The sequence below is a fragment of the Arvicola amphibius genome, chromosome 7, assembly GCF_903992535.2.
Source record: "Arvicola amphibius chromosome 7, mArvAmp1.2, whole genome shotgun sequence".
Lineage (NCBI taxonomy): Eukaryota > Metazoa > Chordata > Mammalia > Rodentia > Cricetidae > Arvicola > Arvicola amphibius.
In genome coordinates this window covers 15,494,762-15,517,024 of record NC_052053.1, presented here as the reverse complement: position 1 = coordinate 15,517,024, position 22,263 = coordinate 15,494,762, and the positions used below count along the sequence as shown (strand labels likewise).

The following is a 22,263-nucleotide window of genomic DNA, read 5'->3' as shown; positions in this document are numbered from 1 at the left end:
TTTTCCGCACCAGGGAGGATGATCCTTCCCCCTCCCACTCCTTCCTCCTTTGCCTTTGCGCCCCCTACTTCTTCAGGAGCGGTTCTTTCTCAGTGCTGGGCTCTCTGGAAGCTCGGCCCCTGCCAGCCCCCTCTCTGCTCAAGGGAAGAGGACGAGAGCGCAAACTCCAACAGGGCAGGAGCAGGCGTTCTGATCGTGTGCGAGCCAACTCCGGGCCGGGACAGAGGTGCCGGACGCGCACCGGGTGCGGGTCCAGAGCCAGAGCGTGGCCCGCAGCCCTCAGGGCGTGGGCGAGCCGGCCGCGTGTGCCTCGCTGTTTGACGCGGGCACTAGCCAATCAGGGAGTGCGGCCAGGCTGCCACGTGACAGGCGAGGCGGCCCTTTTCCCAGCGCGGCCAGAGGGAGGAGAGGAGAGGAGCCAGCCCTGAGCCTGGGAGCGCAGCGGCCACGGAGGAGGCGGCGGCAGGCGGGAGCGGCAGCGGCGGCACAGGCACCGGGCCAGCCCAGCGCGCATCCCCAGCACCCTGCGCTGCGGAGAGCTCGGAGGAGCGCGGGAGCCGCGACACGGGAGTGGACAAAGCAAGATGGCAGGGATCTTAGCCTGGTTCTGGAACGAGCGGTTTTGGCTTCCGCACAATGTCACCTGGGCAGACCTGAAGAACACAGAGGAAGCCACCTTCCCTCAGGCGGAGGACCTTTACCTCGCCTTCCCCCTGGCCTTCTGCATCTTCATGGTGCGGCTCATCTTCGAGAGGTAAGAAGGGCCGGAGCGCCTGCTCTCCTGCACACACGCACACGCGTGCACACTCGCCAGCTCCGTGGCGCACGCCCCCGCGCTCGGGCTCACACCTCCCAACCTTTGTGTTCACCGTGAGGTCCCCATCCCTCGACTGGGCTGGCCTCTGGGGAGCTAGAGAGGGTCCGACTCGCCCGTGGATTTCCTCCGGGGCGCCGCGAAGGGGCCGCGGGGAGCTGGGTCGCCGCCCGCGCTCCTCCTTCCCCGGCTTTCTCCTCGCAGAGAGGGCCGGCGAACAAAGGTGAGCGGCGGCCGGCCGCGGGGAACCGCTGCGAGGGGACTCGGCCGTCTCCATCAGAGTAGCATTTGGCGCTTCCAGGCTGGGCTTCTCCTCTGAGGCTAGCCGCCACCCACTTGACATCCTGGAACGATGGGGACGCGCGACCCGGAGGGAGGAGGAGCGCACACACTTCCAGCTCTTCCACTCCCGCACGCACGCGGGAGACCGGGCCGCGCTGCAGAAGAATTTGCCCGGACCTTTGGGGCTTCTGCTTGTTCTCTGACTTCCATCCCTGACACCGTTTTTAGGCCCTTAGTTCTAGGAAACGGGTGACGAAAGCACTCTGGATCGTTAGTGGTTTCTTTAAAAGAGGGCAGAACAGAACCGGTGCCCATCATACAAAATGGTCATTTGAAATCGATAGTAGGACCCCGTGACTAATCATAGGCTTCTTGCTGGTATAGGAAGACTCTTAAAACGTTGAAAGAATTGTCACAAAAATTGGTATGAGTCCTCAATTTGGTTAGGTCTCGCGATTGTAGCCACATACAAACTTAGGTTACTCTCACTGAGTCAGTCTTAAGTCACGAAACTAGATTTTGCCTGCTGTTTATTCAACACGCACTCGTGAAACAAAACTGGCACCGTACACTTCTTTCTCTTAACTGGGAAAAAAAAAAAGATCGCTGTCCTCTTTCCCCCTCCCACCCCCATTCATCAGTGAAGACTGAATTTCTTAGATCACAGATATCCATTTCCACTCCAACCTCCCTGCCCTGCCTCCTGCTCTCACCTTGGCTGTTTCTCAGGCTGCTGCTGTTATCTTGTTTACTCTTGATCTGCCTAAAACCATTCTTGAGGATGTCAGAATGTATCTTTTGTGTCTTTGTTGCTCGAAATAGTATCAAAGCTTCCTGGGAACACAAAAGTATGATTTGTTTTAAGGAAGGTGCATTTTTCAACGGGCAGTATTGTTGGTTGCTTGTGCACTAAAGATCAGCTGTTGTCCAGCTACAACTGTCTTGCACAAAGGACAGCCCCTCCTGTTTGAAAACGATTGGAATCCAGTGCCCATATGTCATTGATCTTATCCAGCGCTGAAACTCGGCTGTGAAAAAGCGGGTGCGTTTGAAGGCTGCAACTGTTTACTTGGGGAAGGCTAACCTTGCCATCTCTGCAGAGACAAGGGCTTCTCACATTGTGGCTGGGTGACACCCCATGAAATCTGTCTGCATTTGGGTAGCTACTTTAAAGGATATCTTGAGTTGTATATCTTGGAGCACAAACTGCATGGCAGCTGATGAACCATATGCGAATGCTACATTTCCCCAGCATTCTTTTCCATTCTGATTCTGGGCTCTTCAGTAGGCTGGGAAAATATTAAAGATGGAAATAGCTTGGCTTGTACTTGGCTTTCTTTGTCTTAACACACACACACACACACACACACACGCACACGCACTCACACAAGTGATGTAATATCTGAAGACTGAAGGTTCAGTTTTCTTTCTGAAGAAATATTTTTTCTTATAACCTCATAACTTGATTTAAGAGTTTATACTAAAGAGTCAGCAGTCTTCAACTACCAATTGTGGTATTTGTCTGTGTGTGTGTGTGTGTGTGTGTATGCGGAGAGAGGGAGAGAGGGAAGGAGGGAGAGCTTTTTCAAGGCCATTGATATGAGTATCTAATGGGTTCACGATTAATGCTTATGATTAATGTTCAGAGTAGTGACACACTGTCACACCTGTACGGTGGGGCGCCACTGACTTGTGGAGGTAACTATTTTGCTCCTTCTTCCTAGAGGGCTGACAGCTGTGTCTGACTACTCAGACTCTGTTCTCTCAAAGTCAGAGAGTTAGAGGGTCTGCACATGGAGCTAGAGGGGCTGCAGTTTTACGTTTTGAGCAGACCCCGAGTGTACACTCTGCTATTCAGCCTGTGGGACTCTTCTCATCAGTTTCCACAAGGACCCGAGTCAGTGTAACTGAGCCGGCCACATGGTCGTCAGAGGTACAGCTCACGCTAGGCACCGTTTCCATCTGCACAGGAAGCTTTTCTTTGCACTGTTCTGGAATGGCTAACATGGACGAAGCCTGTTGTAATGAGACGAATCTCCCAAGAGTCAGTCAGTGCTTTGGCTGTCCTTTATTTCAAGCGTGAGAATGTATCAGGAGATCCATGATTATCCAAGATCTCATTCTTCTTTTAAAGTCAGTAATGCTTTTTCAGAAACAAAATTGACCAACTTGAATGTGTACTCTTTAGTCCCGACATTTCTCCATGCACAGAAAAGCACTAATGAGTTGACTGAGCTGGGTCTTGTCAATTGAACAACTTCATTTTGTTGTTGTTTTTCCTGTCGCGGTCGGGGTGTGACAGAGGAGGTACTAGTGGCCAGTGTCATTTTACAGCAGCGTACGGAGAACAATTTGGCAGCCCAGCATGGCTGGTGAAAGAGAGCAGTCTAGAGTCACTATGAAATGCCCAGACCTCTGGCTTTTAGTCATAGCCTTGTACTCCCCTTTGCCCTGGGGAGAAATGGAAGGAGCCAGTGGACATACTACCCGATTAGCAGAGTAAAACTCTTTAAAAAACAAAACAAAACAAAACAAAACAAAACAAAAGTAGCATCTCTTAGGATGAAAATTGTGCCGTCTCCCATTATGCTATGTTGGTGACTTGATAGAAAAAATACTTAATAATGTAGAATTATCATTGGTTCCATTTCTTGATTTAATGCTTGTTTAGGCTCTGCAGTCTGTCTCTGGGAATTGTAACAAACGCCTTTAAGCCCAGCACTTGGAAGGCAGAGGCAGGAGGATCTCTGTGAGTTTTAGGCCAGCCTGTTCTACAAATCGAGTTTCAGGACAGCTAGGACTACACGGAGAAACTCTTGTCTCAAAACAACAACAACAAAGTGTTTTCCTATGGTATTCATAAATAACAGAATTAGTTGTGCCCTGTTAGGAAATAAAACTTAAGAAAGGCAACTTTACAGCATTCTAGTCAGCATGCACGTCACGCTGTGCCCGGATTGGGGCTTCTATCTGTTTATTTCTCAAAAGGAAATGGCTGTTGTAGTTTGAGGATGCTTTCTTGGTACTTATGGCATAAAAATCTTATTTTTATTATTTCCACATGAACTGACAAAAGGTGTATTTGCGGGGCAAGACGTAGTGCAGTGTGCAATGAGAATTACAGCACATGAGTAGACATATGTCATTTGAGAAATTCTTCTCTTCCCCCCTCATGTGAATATTTACTCTTGTGAATTTTTAAGCAGGGAACACTATATCGTTTGACACAATTGCCTTCCTATGTATAGATCTTAAAAGACTTCCCTCCGAACTTGGCCCACCTTGACCTCTGTTCTCTTTTCTCTTGTACCCTAAAGCCTCTGGCAACTACCATTGTACTCTCTGCTTATATGAGAGTGATTGTTTTAGGTTGGGAGGTGTGTGTGTGTGTGTGTGTGTGTGTGTGTGTGTCTGTGTGTCTGTGCATGCGCACGCATGCGCGCATATATATATGCATTTGGTAATTATTCTCTAAAGACCTGGCTTATTTCACTTCATCTATGCAAATGAGAGGCATTCTTTTCTTGAAGGTCAGAGAGTGTTCCCTTTTGTATATGGAACTCATTTCTTCACCCACCTGTTGATGAATGAGCTGCATGGATTTGGCTGTTACAAATCACAATGCAACAATTGTGGCTGTGGTAATGCTGCTATATCTTTTTTGTTGTTGTTGTGAGTTCCGCCTGCCTCTGCCTCCCGAGTGCTGGGATTAAATGCAGGCGCCACCACTGCCCGGCTATGTTGCTAGCTCTTTACTGAGTTTTCTGGCTATAGAAAGGATGGAGTAGGTAGTAGCTGTGTGGTAGGCTCTTGCCTTACCTAGCAACCATAGGGGTCAAGGTTGCTTTCCTTCCAAATCTCTGATTCTTGTGAATCCCCTGTATGAATATTGTTAATTATTATCTCATGAGAATCTGAGGACGCTAACCATCATCTTCTGGCAAGCAGAAATAAGCCTTCTTTGAGTAAAGGTGTTTTTGTTTTTTTGTTTCCATAGAAATGCTCCAGGCAATCATTTTGCTTCTTTTTAAAAAGTATTTTTCATTTGTGTTTTGAGACAAAAGAATCATTTGGGGTGTTATGACTTGTGTTGCAAAACTTTACAATATTCCTGGCTAACCCAAAAGGACGCTTCTACAGAGAAAACAACTGTTTGATTCCTTCAGCTGTCTTTCTGTTGGAATCCAGAGGTGAGCTGACACCTGAGGGCTTGAGAAAGCAGTAGCTCAACGGGGTGGCTCTCAGTGCCATACCACTTGAAGAGTGCCATCCCTCAGGAGCTGACACCAGGCCAGTGAGTAGTGCTCAGCCCGGGAGTGACTCTCTCTTCCCCCATCAGGAAACGGTTGCCTTAGTTCTGTCGAAGGCAAGGTCTAGCTAGCCCACCTTTGCTTATGGTTTAGCTCCTGTCTCTGCCTTGGGAGGGATACAGAAGAGGAAATAAAGGAGTGGGGTGATGTGTTGGGGGCCGCCGGGAGGAGCGAGTGGAGGACTACCTTGAGAAAGTGCAGTCAGGGGTTAAGTGCAACACTGCAGGATGTTGCTACAGTGTACTCTTCAATGGAAAGGCAGGTGTCCTCAGACACAGTTCAGAAGAGTGAAGGAACTTTCTCAGGAGCGTTTTCCTCTGGGTGAACTTGGTGTTATGTATGAGACTCTAAAAATGTGCCTTATTTAGCTTACTAGATAAAGGTGTTATTGAGCTGAAAGCTGTGGCCATAGAGAGCTATAAGGGGCAAGAGTTGGGCTCGCACACAAATGGTTCTTCTTGATGGTGGTCCCCCCCCCACCCCGGGTTGGGAAAAGATGTGTCGCCATGGGCATTTTGGGGGTAAACCACAGAAACGGACAGTGTTATTTGAAGAACTTTTTCATTCAACCAAATAAAAGATTTGTATTGTAATGTGTAATAATGTAGCCATTTTAACAGGTTGACTTTGGGTGGAAGGCATGATTCTTTTCCATTCTTAATGAACACTGCCGTAGGGTAGGGGAAGTTCGTGAGAAACTTTAACACGGTCACGAATGACGTGATGACGTTCCGTCTTACGACACTAATACCCTGACTGCGCTGAGGACGTTTCTGTGAGAATCTCTGGTCCCCATGCAGAGGGGAGAGAGCTGGGTAGTTTCCTCAGGGTTGCTAGCTTCTAGGGTGTTTCAGAAGTAGTGGTCTGTGCCAGAGAAGGGCAGCTTAAAGGGACATGGGTGAATTCTTCCTCGCTGTTACCAGGCATCGCGGTGTCTTCCGAAAGCCGCCTGACTAAGCCTCATTGATGAGCCCTGGGGCCAGAGTTTTGCATGGTGAAGTGTTAAGTTCACATTTCACTCCCATTGCTAGACATAATCATTAATTTCTTCTTCTTCTTCTTTTTTTTTTTTTTTTTGGTTTTTCGAGACAGGGTTTCTCTGTAGCTTTGGAGCCTGTCCTGGAACTAGCTCTTGTAGACCAGGCTGGTCTCGAACTCACAGAGATCCTCCTGCCTCTGCCTCCCAAGTGCTGGGATTAAAGGTGTGCGCCACCACTGCCCGGCAACCATTAATTTCTTGCAAAGTAAAACCTCTCAAAAATTTATATTGTTTTGTCCCCCTTCCATCATCTATTGATCACTTCTTAAATACTTTTGAATGTTATTGGGGTCACAGATTGGTTTGCTAGTACTATTGTGTCTGTCACCTTCTGTCCTTTTCTCTTTGTTGTTTAAAGTTAAGCACGCGAGCCTCTTCTAAGCACCCCTGCTAGTGACACCTCAATAGTTTTTATTCTATAGCTTCCTTCTCCATTAAAATGACTTCGTGCCAGGGATAGTGGTATAGGCCTGTAATCCCAGCATTTAAGAAGCAGTGTTAGGGGATCAGGAGCTCAAGGCCGGCCTGGGCTACATAAAGAGACCTTGTCTCAAAACCCAAAAGCAAACAGTGATTTCCATTAACGTTATCCTAAGTCACCCTTTCCTGATATGAAGTCTTTATTAACTGTGTCAGCCATTTACTCTATAGCATGATTGAGCAGAGGAGGTGATTTTCACAGTGTGTTGAGGGCGTGTCTCCTTTGGGATGCGGGAGGTGATTGGAGACCTAGGTTGCAAGGGAGAGGTTGCGACTCGCCCTTTATTTATGCTCATCATTTATTCTACTTGATGTTTGGCTGTGATGACGATGACCATTTTTTTACATTTTGAAAATAATAGTACAGAGTAACATTGATTCTCTAATGAGTTTGTTACTATATGGATTTACTTCATTTAACCATCTTCCAAGACCACATGAACTGGATGCTAATTATTTTTAACCCGATTTTACAGTTGTAAGTAAGGATGGAGAGTTAGGGAAACACAGCTAACTTTATGCAACTTAAGAAAAAAAGACAGTGAGTTTCTTGACTTAATAAATTCAGTGGTCTCCTCGAAAACCAATAGTATGAAATCACACACATGTGCACACGTATATACAAGCACGTACATGGTTTCTGTGTGCACATTTTTACCATTTGTTAATATACATTTGAACACTTCCTCTGCAATTAAGGCTGTTTCGAATATCTTTGCTTATTACATCATTCACTGCAGCTGGATCAATTCTGCTGAGTTCGGTGGCTCTCTCTAGTTCTTGCAGATTCATCTATTGATTTCTGTTCCTCTTGCTTTCATAAAGGCATGTTTTCTAGAAGTAGCATGTCTATAAGTCCCAAGGAATAACAACTCCAGTGTTCTTGATAGAGGCAAGTTGCAAGACATTGTCTAGTGAGACAATAATCCTTGGAAGTCCTTGGCAGGGTGCAGATGTCGTAGGAGGCTTGAAGATGTTTTTCTGTTGGGATATGAACTGCGCATGCCTCCTTAGACTTTACTCATTTCAAACATGGATCACTTGGTCACATTTTGCTTTTTCTGAAGTCACTAATGTTTTCTTATTGTGACAAGGAGATACTGTGTTATATTTATTTGATTTTGGTAGAGAAGTGGCAATCCTCCCCCTCCAGCTCCTCCTCTCGCTCTCCCTCTCTTCCTCCTCCTCTGAAGGTTCTTATCTTCGCCTGCTTAGCTGGTCATGCTTATACTCTTGTACATCTTTCTGCATCCTGCATTACCACGAGCATTTGTTAAGAGGCCCCCGAGTATCCCCAGCAGAGGGATGGGACAGGAGAATCAGGGTTGGGACAAGGGCAGAACCAGGAAGAGACATGGCTTTTCTGTGAAGGGACATTTGGAGATAGCAGCTAAATTAGTTTATATTATAATTCCAAACTTTTGATAGAAAAGTACTAAAGGGCGGTCAGATGGCTCCACTGTTAAGAGCAGGTACTTCTCTGGCAGGGGACTTAAGTTTGATTACCATCTCTCTTGTCAGGACCTCAGAGCAGCCTGTGACCTCTGCCTAAGGGGCTCCATCGCCTCTGGCCTCCACAGGCACCTGCACTCACTTCTACATACGTAGTTAAAAGTAATAAAAATTAATCTTAAAAAATGATATAAATTAACCTGTAAAAATGCACACCCAAGCCACACGATAAGACCTTGTATCCAATAGGATGTTTTCAGCCCCACCTAATGTCGTCATGTTAGTAATTTGGTTTCAACGTGTGAATCTGGAGAAGGGAGCCACAGACATTCAGACCATAGCAGTAAAAAGAAACTTTATACTTAAAAAGTGATTACGATTGGACCTTTTGTGTTAAATGTGTTTTGCTGCAATAAAAGAAAAAAAGTAGAAAATTCAGTGACTTAAAAAAAAAAAGTCGCTCACTAGAAATAACAGTCTTCAGTGTTCTAGGCCTGGCATCTTTCTGGGTGAAACAAACATGCCAGTGCTCTTGCTGTCAGTGCCCTCAAGGGTGGCTAAGTTGTTTAAAATGCATAATTATCTTCAGGTCAATGATCGGCCCTCTTCTTTCTGGAATTATCTGGCGAGGGTGGTTGGAAGGGAGGGGCACTCATTGAGATTCAGAGGATACCAGAGCTTATTGGGTTTTTGTGGAAGACACTTGCACTAAAGACTTTCCCTCAAGTCAATTTATTTATTTATTTAGCAACAGAATCTCACTATGTATCTCTGGGTGTCCCAGAACTCACAATGTCGGTCAGGCTCGCCTTGAACTCACAGAGATCTGCCTGCCTCTGCTTCCCAAGTGCTGGGATTAAAGGCGTTCACTACCAAGCCTAGCAAATCAGTTTGTTAATCAGTATGACAGAGAGGAAGTGCAAGGCTCTGGAAAAGCACAGAGAGGGGGTAAAGGCTTCTAGAACTCAGTGTGTAATTCCCCAGAGAGGGGGTAAAGGCTTCTAGAACTCAGTGTGGGATTCCCCAGAGGGGTGATGTGGGATTCCCCTCTGTATGCTGTGAATACCATTGGTTAATGAATGAACTGCTTTGGGCCTATAGGAGAGCTATAGGGGAACAGAGCTAGGCAGGGAAAACTAAAGGGAATGCTGGGAGAAAGGAGGCGGAGTCAGAGAGAAACCTTGTAGCCCCACCAGAGACAGATGCGGCAACTTTACCCAGTAAGCCAAAGTCACGCGGCAGTACACAATTTACTAGATATGGGTTAAATTAATGTGTAAGAGTTAGCCAATAAGAAGGAAGAGATAATGGGCCAAGCAGTGATTTAAATAATATAGCTTCTGTGTGATTATTTTGGGGCTGAGCAGCCGGGGACAAGCGGCCTCCCTTCAACAGAGGGGGACCTCAGGGCTCTAGGAGAACTAAGTGTGTGATTCCCCAGAGGGGGAACCTCAGGATTCTAGAGGAACTCAGTGTGTGATTCCCCAGAGGGGGACCTCGGGCTTCTAGAGGAACTCAGTATGTTAGCTCCACAGAGAGGGAGTGTAGGGTTGTGGAAGCGCTCCTCCCTGTGTGGTCCCCAGTATCCCAGGATCATAGTAAATGTATTCTGGTCAGGATCCATTTACAACAGCCCGGGATAACAGGGTAGCATTCTCCTGAGCCCCATGGCCTGGGCCACGGATGGCTCTGAGGGAGTTTTGGGAGGGATGAAGTCATGTTGGACTCTCCTGCCTTTTCCTATCCCGTATCATGTGCAGTTGTAAGCAAGTGGGTAGGACATTTGAATATGTGAATGTCATTTTTTTTTGAAAGCTGCATATTGTATAGGCTTGGGTGTGTCTACAGATACATATTACAGAGCAGTCATTTTGAAAATTTATTATAATATTTGGTCATTGTACAAAACTTACTTTGTCATCTATGAGAATATTTGGGGTATATTAAAGAGGAACTCCCCCCTCCCCTTCCCAGTGACTTTCAGAATGGATCTCTGTCAGAGTGCTAGTGTGTCTCAGACTTGGACTGTGGAGTGTGGTGGAAATCACCAGGTGGATTTTAATTGCTAGAGGGACATTCCTTTACTAGGTGATATCTTTTGCACAGTGACCTAGGACTAGCATTTCCTGGGACTTGCCATTGTCTGCATAAATGCCACATCTTATCTGTGAAGGTGTTCAGGTTACAAGCTATTCCTGCTTCCCTGAAGCTGCCTGAAAGCATGGTTTCTTTATTTTCTTCTGTGCCTCTCCTTTGCTCCCTCCTCTCCCTCCTCATTAGTGAAGACGCGCTAGAGGTACAAGGAAATCTCGCGAGGAAGGAGAAGGAAGTAGGGAGGGGGATATGAAAAGTGATCCAAAATCTTATTTGGGATTGTGAGGCCAGTACCAGAGACAGTTGCCGACTAGTCTGAGTGGCTCTGCGGATCTGGTTTGAACAGATCACCATTTCAAAGCAGAATAAAGTGGCTGGAGCATTTAAGCAGAGTGGCTGTTTTGACACAATGTCTTGAGTGTAGGAAAATAGCAAAAGAAACAGGCATTCACTCTGGCCTTGTAGAGACTATGAGACTGATGGTTTTGTGTGTCCGTGGGCATATCTTCAGGAGCATCAGCAGGCTTGATGGGGGTGGTGCGCTGGAACTGGTAAGTTGTGTTGCTTTCTGAACATAATTAGATATGTGGATCCATAACTAGAACTAAGAGGAGCACAGATAGAGAGCAGAAAAAATGATTATACAACCTGGGTTTAAGCCTGGATACTGCTTGACCCACTATGTAGCAGTGAACCAAATTCAGTGGAATTCATTGTCCTCAATGGAAAAAACAAAAGTGTGTGTGTGTGTGTGCGCGCGCGCGCGCGTGCACATGAGCATGAGCATGTGTGCATGTGGGTGCCTGCTTTGTGGTACTGGAGGACTTCCTGAGAAAATATATTGAAAGGAGACCCAATTAAAAAATGACTCTAAAGCACACATTGTATCTACTCTAACTGACATCATGGTCTGGGGCTTGGAGAGAGGGTGCTATGGTGTGGGCTGTAAGACCCCGATATATAATCGACCCTAGAACTGAAGGACTGACTTCTTTTGTTGAGCAAATATTTAGAGAGTTAGAAGTTGAAGCCGTGCGCCTGATTAGGGAGGAGAAGGCAGGCATTTCCCCCTGCAGCTATTGTACACCAAGGACTGTTTGGTTATCCCAAAGTGACGGCGTTTTAAATACGTGGTGGGCAACGATGAGCCACATCATCCCTGGATCCCTGGATCCTGTACGTCTGACTGGAGCTCCTGCGAGAAGTCTTTCTCTGGAGTGTTCTAAGGAAACTCCGTTTCTGTCTGTGGAGGGAGGCTCAGCGCAGGGATCTGGGTCTACTTCCCACCGCTGGTTGTGTCCCCATACTCTGTTTTATTGCCCGCAGTCTCAAGGGGAATGGGTTGGCTTTGCAACCACTGGTAACGGCAAACATAAAAATTGGCATTGAATAAGGATCAGAACCTGATTCTGGCTCTCCCACTTATTAGCTACAAGCCTGGAAGCAAATTAACCTCCCTTCCCCCAGTGTCTGCTTAAAAGGTAGGGGAGATTGGAATGAGATTCCCTGGCTTTCCAGAAGAGGGGCTGCTCTCCCTGTAGGCTTATTCTGGCCCCCACACGTGTCTCCTCACAGTCACTTTCTGGGGTGCAGTGAGTTCTGCTCTCTAAAGGTCTCACTTTGTTGACCTTCCTGCGCATGGCGAACACACACACACAGACCCCCTTTCTGTTCAGACCCACTCTGACCTAGGCAAGGCTGTCTGTACTCTCATCTGACTTGTGCGTTCCCTGTTCTCCGTCCTCTTCTTCCTTAGGTTGGTCTCCTGGGAAGATCCTGATTGTTCCAGAGGTAGCTGTCAGGAAGCAGCCCTGGCAGTGTCCTGAAGGGTCTTGTCATATAATCCAGTTGGTTGGGCTTGGGCTCTCATAATCGGGTAGCTTAGAGACACTTCTCTGACTAATGCCTCCCAGAAATCAGGGAGCAGTGAGGCTGGTACTGGTTTCTTTCAGAAGCTGAAGTCTCCTGGATGACTCCTTTTTGATGCCGGAGAAGAAGAGAAATCGGGCTGGAGAGATGGCTTCGCAGTTAAGAGTGTGTGCTGCTCTGGATGAGAAAGGGAGTTCTGTTCCCAGCGCCCAGGCTGGGTGGAACTCTAGCTCCAGGGGATCTGATGCCCCCGTCTGGCCTCTCAGGCGCTATACTCTTGTAGACAAGCTAGCACTCAGACACATGCACACAATTTAAACTTTAAAAAAAAAGAAAGATTCATTCTAGTACCATTGAGATTATACGAATAAAAACCACAAGCATTCAATATAGGTTGGAGATAATACATTTGCTTCTTTTCTTTTAGAGAAACAGATGTGTACCCCACATTTACACTTGGGGTGTGTGTGTGTGTGTGTGTGTGTGTGTGTGTGTGACCTCACCTAATAAAAAGACGCAGGAAGGATTTGCACCTGCTCCCAGTCATGAGTATTTTTTTTCAACGTGCCATAATTTAAATATAATTTGTAAATACCTGGCCATGTAAATAATTCTTTAACTCTGCCACATTTAGCAAAAGGCGCAGACAGAGGGTGTTTTAGGGTGATTAAACACGGCATTTGTGGCGAGTTGCCTTTTAAATGAGGAAGTGAGGCAAAGATGAAACCACAAGTTTTTACAATGGCTGATCCAAAAATTGCCTTAGCTATAGTTTAGCAGAATCATGCCCCGTCTGCTTTGAAGGAAATTGAAACTTACTCGCTTAGAGCTAGTTCAGACTCCTGTGGGTCAGACAGAAGTGGAGTGTGAGGTGAGGTGGGGATGGTGACAGCTCGCCTGCAGCCGGGGCAGTATAGTATTTGTAGATGTTATTTAAAAACAAACAAACAGAAAAACGGAACAGTGAAGGGACTCAGCACGTTGTTATAAACTCACCCAGTGAAGCCCATTCTAAAGACGAATATGTTAAAAGTGACAAGATCCCCTTCAAGAGCTCAGTGCCCCGCAACAGCCCTGCCATTCATTGTACGGGACACCCATTAACTGAAGGCCACACTTGGAGAGATGATGGCAGAGATGAAAGTTCTCACTCTCTTTTGATGTACGCGTCCAGATGGTAGAGCCTAGAACCGCAGAGGGACTTTGGCACCCAGGTCCTGGCAGAGTTCGTGGACCTCCAGGCAGTGCTTGGAGAACTTGACTCCTGCCCTTCCTTATTCCTCACCCCCCCCCCCCCCCCAAACACATGTGCAACACAGCCAGGGGCGGGGCATTTGCACGGTGAAAACAGCTGTACAGCCTCATCCTTTGGATATCCAGAGGGGTGGTAGAAGCAAGACTCCTTGGTGTCTGGGATGTATGTCCTTCCTGCCCTGTTGTCCAGCTGCCATGATTTTATATATATATATATATATATATATACACACACACACACACACACACACACACACACACACACACACACACACACACATAAAATGAGGGGTGTCAAAAGTGTGGGTTGTGGCTCTGAGGAACAGAACTTACACTTCCGGTGGCCAGAGCCAGTTCTCTGCGTACTGACCCCGTGTCACACGTTCCTTCCCACACGTTGACCCCGTGACCCTGAAACCATGCCACTTGACTCTTTTTCTCTTGCTTCCACCCCGGTGTCTTCCCTCTTTTTGTCTCCAAGCCGTTTGCTCAGCGGCCACACTCAACTGGCTGCTTGTGGCTTGCAAAGGGAGCGAGAGAGAGCGCGCAAAAATAGACACGCAGGTGGTGGCTGCCCACCAGCTGTCGTTGCTGAGGCAGGGGCAGGCCAGCAAAGCACTTCGTGGCCCATATGTTCGGTGAGTCTGAGTCTGTTGAGCTTTACAGTGCATGACTCTTGCTTTTGTCGAGTGAGGTGCCTGTGCGTATTTGGAAAAAAAACTGGACACCTGAAACGCACATGCCAACCGACTAGGGCTTAGAGTTGAAGGAGAGCAGAGTGAGGGGTTCCAGCCGTTCTGAGGTTGCCTCCCTCAGAGACAGACCTTAGCTGTAGTTACTTCGGTAGGAGCTGGGCTCTCTGTTGTCAGCCCTGATGCCCCACCTCAGCTGTCCTCATCTGGCATGGTGTCAAACCATGTGAGACTGACTGGAGGGAAGCTAGTGCCAGCAGCTGGGATTTGCCCCTTCCTTTTGACTGCTGGGTCCCACTTTCTTGCTATTCTAAATCTTAATCCCCCTCTTGCTTAACATCTGCCGTGTCGTTAGGTGTGAAGTGTGTGGAAGGCACAGAACCGGTTGTGAAGGGCTCCCATCTCCTCTCAGCCCTGTTTACTGGCTCTTCTGCTAGAACAATGATGGAGGGGGACCAATCCGCTTAGCAGGTGAGTTACTAGGAGCTTGCAGCGCAACTTCGGCTAACCTAAACATTAAATTTTTTTATATTTCAAAATGTAATAAATAACATGGAATAAATGTTTTCAGTATTTTCAGATAACTTCATGTGTGGATTTTCTTTTCTGATTAAAAAAAAAAAGGGAAATGCAGTTGGTTATTGTTTTCCAGAATTTTGAAATGACTGATTTTTGCGTGGCAAACAGCTGTGTCCCTTTTCAGAGTCGAAGATGAGACAAAGAAGCGTTGCACTGAGAGCAGAATGAGCCTGGAACTCTTCTTTCCATCAGGCCCCTCCACTGTTTTCGCTGGTGTCTGTAAACTTTTCCTCAGCAGGCAGATAATCCGTGGAGCTTTAAGTCTTTCATATTGTCTAAAGTGTTTCTAAATTGGATGCACTTGGTTGCGGGGAATTTGTAATTTGACCCTTTATACCACTCTGAATGGGAACTGCGAAGGTAGAGCAAGTGCTGATGGGTTTCAAATAGTAACAGAGATGTGCTTGTCTTTGCAAGTGGAGTTAAGAACATTGTTTCTTGTCCTGAGGCCAGTGCCCTGCTTTGGAGAAAGTGAGACTCAGAGCAAGAAAGGAAGTGAGGAAGAGGACATTGATTTTGTTGATCTTCAGTGTGTACCAAAGCTAATAAGGCATAGATAGAACTCTAGCTTGGAGCCAAAATTGGTAGGACCCTGGTTCTGCCAATCACAGTATACCCCAGTGGTGGATATTAGCGTTGATGCTGAAGCCCAGGTCTCGGATGTGCAGTCACCGCTTACTCAACAAACAGGTGTATGCTGTTGTTTTGGTCGCTATGAGCAGGACACGTACAGAGATATGCTCAAAAGCACGCCTGACTGCAGAGAGCACTGAGTCACCTTGGGCGCACCTACCATGGGTTTGACTAGTTAGACAGATCAAGAGGCAAGCATGGTTAACATCCTTTCTTGTAAGCTTCCTCTTGCTCATATTGATCTAGTTTCATAAATAAAGGAAAATAAATTCCAGTGTGAAGATGTGAGTGTTGTTGTTTTGGGCTTTATGATTCTACTCAAAGCTGTTGGTTTCTACTGAAGGACAGTGTGGGCTCTGGTCCTGGCTACTTGTCAGAACCAAGTCTTCTTGTCTGTTCTTTAGGGTGTGTGTGTGTGTGTGTGTGTGTGTGTGTGTGTGTGTGTGTGCGTGCGTGTGTTTCTCTGTATTTTGACTGGTTGTGCATTTCTGTAATGGTCTTCATATCTATTTTTTTCTTATTTCGTTGCTATAGTGAAAACATTTTACAAGGCATTATTAATGAGATGTAAGCAATGTGGCTTCACAGCTATTTTTACAAAAACAAAACAAAAAATAAAATGAAAAAAGAAGCTGAGTTAGGGGTGGTAGCAGAGGATGTGTGCATTGACGTGCTGTGTGCTCACACAATTCTTCATGTTAAGTAAGTTCCTCGGAGCAACTGTAAGCCAGGGACTACTGGTATTCTGAAAATGTTCTTTGAAACATTTTGTTTGAAAATAAAATGCTTAAGATTATACTGTTTTTCATTTAAGAATTATACTCCGCTTAAAAACAATTTTTTTTTCAGTTTTTCTTGAGAAAAGTTGCCAGGCAGTGGTGGTGTGTGCCTTTAATACCAGCAATTGGAAGGCAGATACAGGGGGAATCTCTGTGAGTTCAAGGCCAGCTTGGTCTACAGAGTGAGTTCCAGGACAGCCAAGGTTACACAGAGAAACCCTGTCTCGAAAACCCAAAAGAAAAATAAAAGTAAAAGTTATCCATCTTGCCTTTGGCTATATTTTTCAGTTAAAATGACAGCAAATGTTTATAGTGATTAATAATGCTTCCAGATACTAATATTTGAATGTTAACATTTGAAACATTTTGAATGTTTAAAATTCTATAGCCTTTAAACATTATTTAAAATGACTGTATCACTGATCTCATTGGGAAACTCAATGCAGAAAGAAAACAAAACCAAGTTCTGATTTTCATTGTTTCCTCACTTCTTGCCCTAGATGTGACCAGCATTGGAAGTTCATATGACTATATCCTTCTAAAATCCTTTCTGTTCATTCACTTAGCTATAAGATATAACATTTATTTAAAACATGAGTCTTATACTTTGAATTCTGCCATGGAACTTAGCCCATCTCCCCCAGTTTCGCCTCATGTCTTGAGCGGTTTCCAATGCCGGCGAGTGTAGAACAATGGTATTCTTTTTAGTCTGATAGAGTATTTCATTGTGTGCCAGCTTCATGGTTCATTCAGATACTCTGTAAATGCTTTCAGAAACAATGTTAGAGCTTCATTATTATATATAGACTTGCGGGTACTGAGGTGCCATCTCCAAACTAGCACACAGAGATAAAATTGCTGGGTTAGAGAACCTGCAAAGGTAAAATTGCTGTATAGCCAGAGCCTTTCAAGAAAACAGCGTACCAGTCTATGCTCCCTCTCAGCATTGTATGGGGAACCCATTCCTCAGATGCCATCTGCCTTGCTGTGTTTGATGTAATTTTGATAAACTGCTGTAATCTGTAAGGAAAATGACCTCCCAGTCCTACTATGTCATTGTGCCTTTCTGCTTAGGTAAACATTTGGTTCTTGTGCTATGTATTAAGGATTTTAGACTTTTATGAAATGGTTCAAATATGGAGAAAAGCTAAAGGCTGATGTCAGAAACATTCATTTTTATACCTCTTACATTCAATGGTTGTTAATATTTTCTCATTTTCCCATATAGTAGGCAAAGTAAATTGTAGCTGTCATGAAACATTGCCCTGCATCCTTAGATATACATTTATCTCTGAAAATAAAGATACCCCTGGATGACGTATTAAAAGTAAATGTTTGAAGATGAGTTTTTATATTGTAGAAATACCCTTATTTTTCTTCCACTGGGGATGGATGGTAGCTTCAAAACTCTAGAAACATTACTTGCTGCTTATGGATTTGGTAAAATTATTAGGAAAAGGAGTAATGTGCCTTTAAATTCAGTGAGGAAATTTTATGTATAAAATGTAAGGCTAGATGCGAGAGTCTGTGACAAACGGCTGATAACATGCAGTGTGTTTCTTGGTGTTTTATGGAAATGACGGCAAAGGGCTTGAACTAGGCAACCAGCGCTGTAAGTAGCTGGTTGATTGTTTGGACTCCCTATTCCTGTTAGCTAAACAAACCTAAGACAAGAGGTTAGGACAACTTTTACTATATGGTATGGTGTTTGTTAAATAAATGGTTGTAAGTGAGGCTGTGGGGTTCAGATTACACACCAAAACCAAGTTATATAATTATTATTATTTCTATTTCTCAGATATAGAAAGAATGTGTAATATCATAGCTTGCTTAAGCCAGTTTTTGGACAGAAAAGGAAACCATCACAATGTGGTAATTTTGAACAAGAATGACTCCCACAGGCTCATATATTTGAATGCTTGGTCCCTAGTTGGTGGAAGTGTCTGGTAAGCTTTAGGAGATGTGTCACTGTGGATAGGCTTTGAGGTTATCAGACGACTCATGTCATGGCTAGTTAGATCTCTTCCTTTCTCTGCCTGGTGGTTTTGGATCAAGATGTGAGCTCTCGACTCTTCCTTTGCTCCAGCATCATGGACTCTAACCTTCTGAAAACCTTAAGCCAATTTAACCTTGGCTGCAGTGTTTTATCATGGCCGTAGACAAGTAACTAAGAGGCATAGCTTCTGCCCTATGAACTGCCACCTGCCCTGGAGCCTTCCTTCCTGTCCTGTGTCATCACCGAGCCCGTGCATGTCCTGAGATGGTTGCTGATAGAAAGGAACAACACCTGTGTATTACTTTTCTGGTTGTGACAAAGTCCCGGATAGGAGCAGTCTCAGAAGGATGGGTTTGTTTTGGCTCACAGTTGAGGGTATGGTCCATGCCAGCAGTTAAGGAATAGCAGCAGGAGCTGGAGATGGCTGGTCACATGGTATCCACAGCCAGGAAGCAAAGAGAGTAGCGTGCTAATTCTGAGTCCTCTTTCTCTCTTTTATTCAAGACTGGAAATTCCCCACCCCCATCCAATATAATGTGTTACCTACATTTAGGGTGTCTGTCCACCTCCATGAATCCAGTCTGGATATTCCCTCAGACACTTGCCCAGATGTTTTTGTCCAAGGTCGTTCTAGATCCTGTCAAGTTAGTAGTCGATATTATCTGCCACAGCCCACATCTCATAAAAAGGAGTGCTCATCAATAATTAGGAGGGTAGGCAAATGATTGACATGAAGCACCCTCCTCGGAGACAGCCTTAGAATTTTTTCTATACATATTCAGGCATAGTTATCATTTTAAGATGTAACAAGAAGCCATAATAGATTAGATGGGTTAAACAATTTTTATTTGTTTTTCATAATACTAAGGCTGGGAATTCTGAGGTCAAAACACTGGAAGTTTTGATGTGCAGTAAAAGCTCTTGTTTACACACGGCCATATTCTTGCCAGTAGGGAGACAGAGAAGAAGAAAGAAAGGAAAGGGGGGGAGGAGAGAGAGGGGAGAGTGAGGAAGTCTCTTATACCTTATCTTTAAGACGTTTTCACCAGTCCTAATTAGGAGAGTTCGTCTGTCATCTCTTACCACCACTGTCCCCACCTCCTAATGTCATCACATGAAAATTACTCTGGCTGAGCTGACAACTCTGTGTTCCTCCAAAGCTGGCTAGGCTTTAATTCCCTGTAGCTTAATCAGTCACTTCTCAGCTTTCCAACTTCTAAAACTCAGGACGTCACTTGCCTGTTTCCATCTTTTGCCTTTTTAGAATTATCCCTTTTTTAATTCTTTATTTTACCCAGTGTATATAATAAAACTTCTCTATTCTAGTATTGCTACATATATTTCAAAATCCTTGACCCATGCTGAATTAATTTTAGTGCAAGAAAGGAGAACATTAATTTTAGTGTCAGAATTGAGAACTCTACATTTAGTTTCTTCTTCTAATTGGCTAGACAGTTGTCTTAACAATTTATTAAGTCATATTTTCCCCTGTGGTTTGAAGTTCTGCTTCTATCATACTCTAAATCTCCACTGCTTTTTATTTATTTATTTATTAACATATCAGACGGTATATCTTTCTGTCTGGCAATGATAATTTCTCTTAACCCCTTGAAGACAAAGTTTTCAAACTCTTGAGTTAAACAACATGATAGCCCCCATTTAGTTAATCTTTACTCATTTTTACATTTCTTCAAATGGTAGTCATGAATAACGTTTTATTTCTAATTAGTTTTAGATATACGAAATACATATGCTTGTATGTATGCGTACATGTAATTGTAAATGGTGGGCCTTCACTGCATCAAGACTCCTGTATGTCACACTTCATCTAACTGAGGAAACTCTAGCTGACATCATCAGTGGGCTTTTCAGGTGGTGAGCATATGCCAAGAATGGACAGCAGTTGGGCTTTGAACCTGTTAAAGGATTGGCTGTGGTTGAGTCTACAGAGGGTACATTGTTGGGTTATGTCAGTTCTGCATCGTTGGTGCTAACACCAGGACCTGTTGTCTTGAGGATAAATCTTTTCTTCCTAAATCTTTAAAAAATAAAAATAAAAAAGAGAGAAAGAAAACATGAAATTGAAGACATACATACGGGAATCCCTTCTTACTTGTTTCAAGGAAGAGTAGGATGTAAACATGGCTTGTTAAAGTAGAACATTCTAGAACATTCTGGGGCCTGCTTATGCTGTAGGAGGCGGTTTGAGTGTTGTGATTCTTGTACCCAGACTGAGGTGGGATATGGTTCTGCTAAACCTCATTAATGAGTCATAGCGGAGTTAGTTCTTGTGTTCAGATTCTGCCCCTGCCGCTTAGAGCCATGATGCTGAGCAGGTGAAGAACCCCTCTGATTCTGTTAGATAAAGACAGACTGAACAATGGAGAGACACTGGAGTTATTGCAGTCTCTGGCCAACAGGAGGTACTCAGCTGAAGGGCTCTGCTTCCCTAAACTTGAAGAAGTTGGTGTGCATGATTCTTCACGTTTTCATCAACCATCAACAGGGGCTCTAAGTTATTTCATCATATCTGTTGAGTATAGGCTCTCTCCTTCTGAGGTTTTAATATAGAGTATGTAATTTCAACTGTTGATTCTAATGGGAAGGAGAAATGGCCTTAGTAACAATAGGTGGTATTTTGAGCCTTTAAATGTACCTGGGAATTCATTTGACAGTTCTGCAGACTGTAGGAATAGAATTTCAATACTGGAAGAGAACTTTGAAAATTGCTTGATTTTACAGACGAGGAAACAGTTCTTGAGGGTTATTGGATCACCCAAGACCACACAGTTGTGTGATCCTAGTGGAAGTGTGAGGATCAGAAACAGGCATTTGCCGCCAGTGCGTCTCCTTTATTTACCTTTTCCGCTTGTATTTGCTAAGGCAGACTCCCCAGGGTCACCATGGTACCTAAAGACTGGTGCCTGCATAGGATAAGGGATGCATGAGCTTGAGGAACAGAAATGCTTGTAGCCCTTTGTTTTCTGAGTTCCCTCTCCTCTTGGCACACCAGCACAACTTCAGCTGTGTGACACTGGGGTATGAAGTGAGAAGTGAGGAAGATTGGGTGGAGTCATGCCAAACAGAGTAAATATACACCCCAAAGTGAAATGCCAAGACCCAGGGCAAGTCGAAAGCAGAAACTGCAGCTAGAAGTCTTAGGCAAGAGGTGAAGGTATCATAAAGACAGGGGTAATGGAAACCGCACATTGTATCAGAAGCGTGTGCCATGTCAGAAGCGCAGGCCACTTAAGCAGATGCTGAACACTGATCTGGACTGAACCGTCTTGAGGATCTCTGTCGATCTTGTGGTTAGAAAGCAGGAGAGCTGGGGCTGAGGAGATGGCTCCATGAGTAAGGGCCCTTGCTGCACAAGTGCAAGGGCCTCGGACGTGAAAAGCTGGGTGTGGTCACTTCAGCCTGTCACCCTGGCCTGGGGAGACAGACTGGAGAATCTGCGGAGCTTGCTGGCCTTGTTGGGGGAAAAGACTTGGGCCCCAGGTTCAGTGAGAGGCCCTATCTCACGGGACTAAGATGGAGGTGCCCTCCTCTGGCATTTTTTTTTGGGGGGGGGGCTTGCACATGCACACGCAGCAGCAATGAAAGAGAGATGCTTCTACCCCATGGGCAGCCCAGTTGACTTTGCACCTGACTTTTTTGCCCAGGATTTTTTTTTTTTCATTTCCTGGTCAGATCTGATCCGCTGCTGTTGATTGTGGAGGTGTGAACCACGTGCGAAGCGAATGCAGGAATTCCTGGGTGAATGCTGACCCAGCTTCATGGACTCCATATCCGAATGTGGCCTTCAGCAAACTACAGGACTCTCTCACTCATAGTCTTACTTTCTGTTCCTACAACTCAGTTTGGTTTGGAGTTTAGTAAAGAAAGGAAACCTTAAATCTGTTATGTGACTTAAGTAGGACTTAAGCTGAAGCCATGGCCAAGTTGACCCATGTGTTTCCTTCAAGTATACGTTTATTGGCCCAATAA

General features: G+C 45.1%; 1 protein-coding gene across 2 annotated transcripts in view; it reads left to right on the top strand.

Annotated features, from left to right (window-relative positions):
- The first annotated feature begins 426 nt into the window (after positions 1 to 426).
- The window catches only part of Cers6 (ceramide synthase 6), a 242,405-nt gene continuing 220,568 nt past the window's right edge, over positions 427 to 22,263 (top strand). For both annotated transcript variants that reach the window (XM_038338147.1, XM_038338146.1), the window contains exon 1: positions 427 to 754. In XM_038338147.1, coding sequence (XP_038194075.1) covers positions 585 to 754 — 170 coding nt within the window. In that variant the 5' untranslated portion in view covers positions 427 to 584. The remainder of the gene's footprint in view (positions 755 to 22,263) is intronic.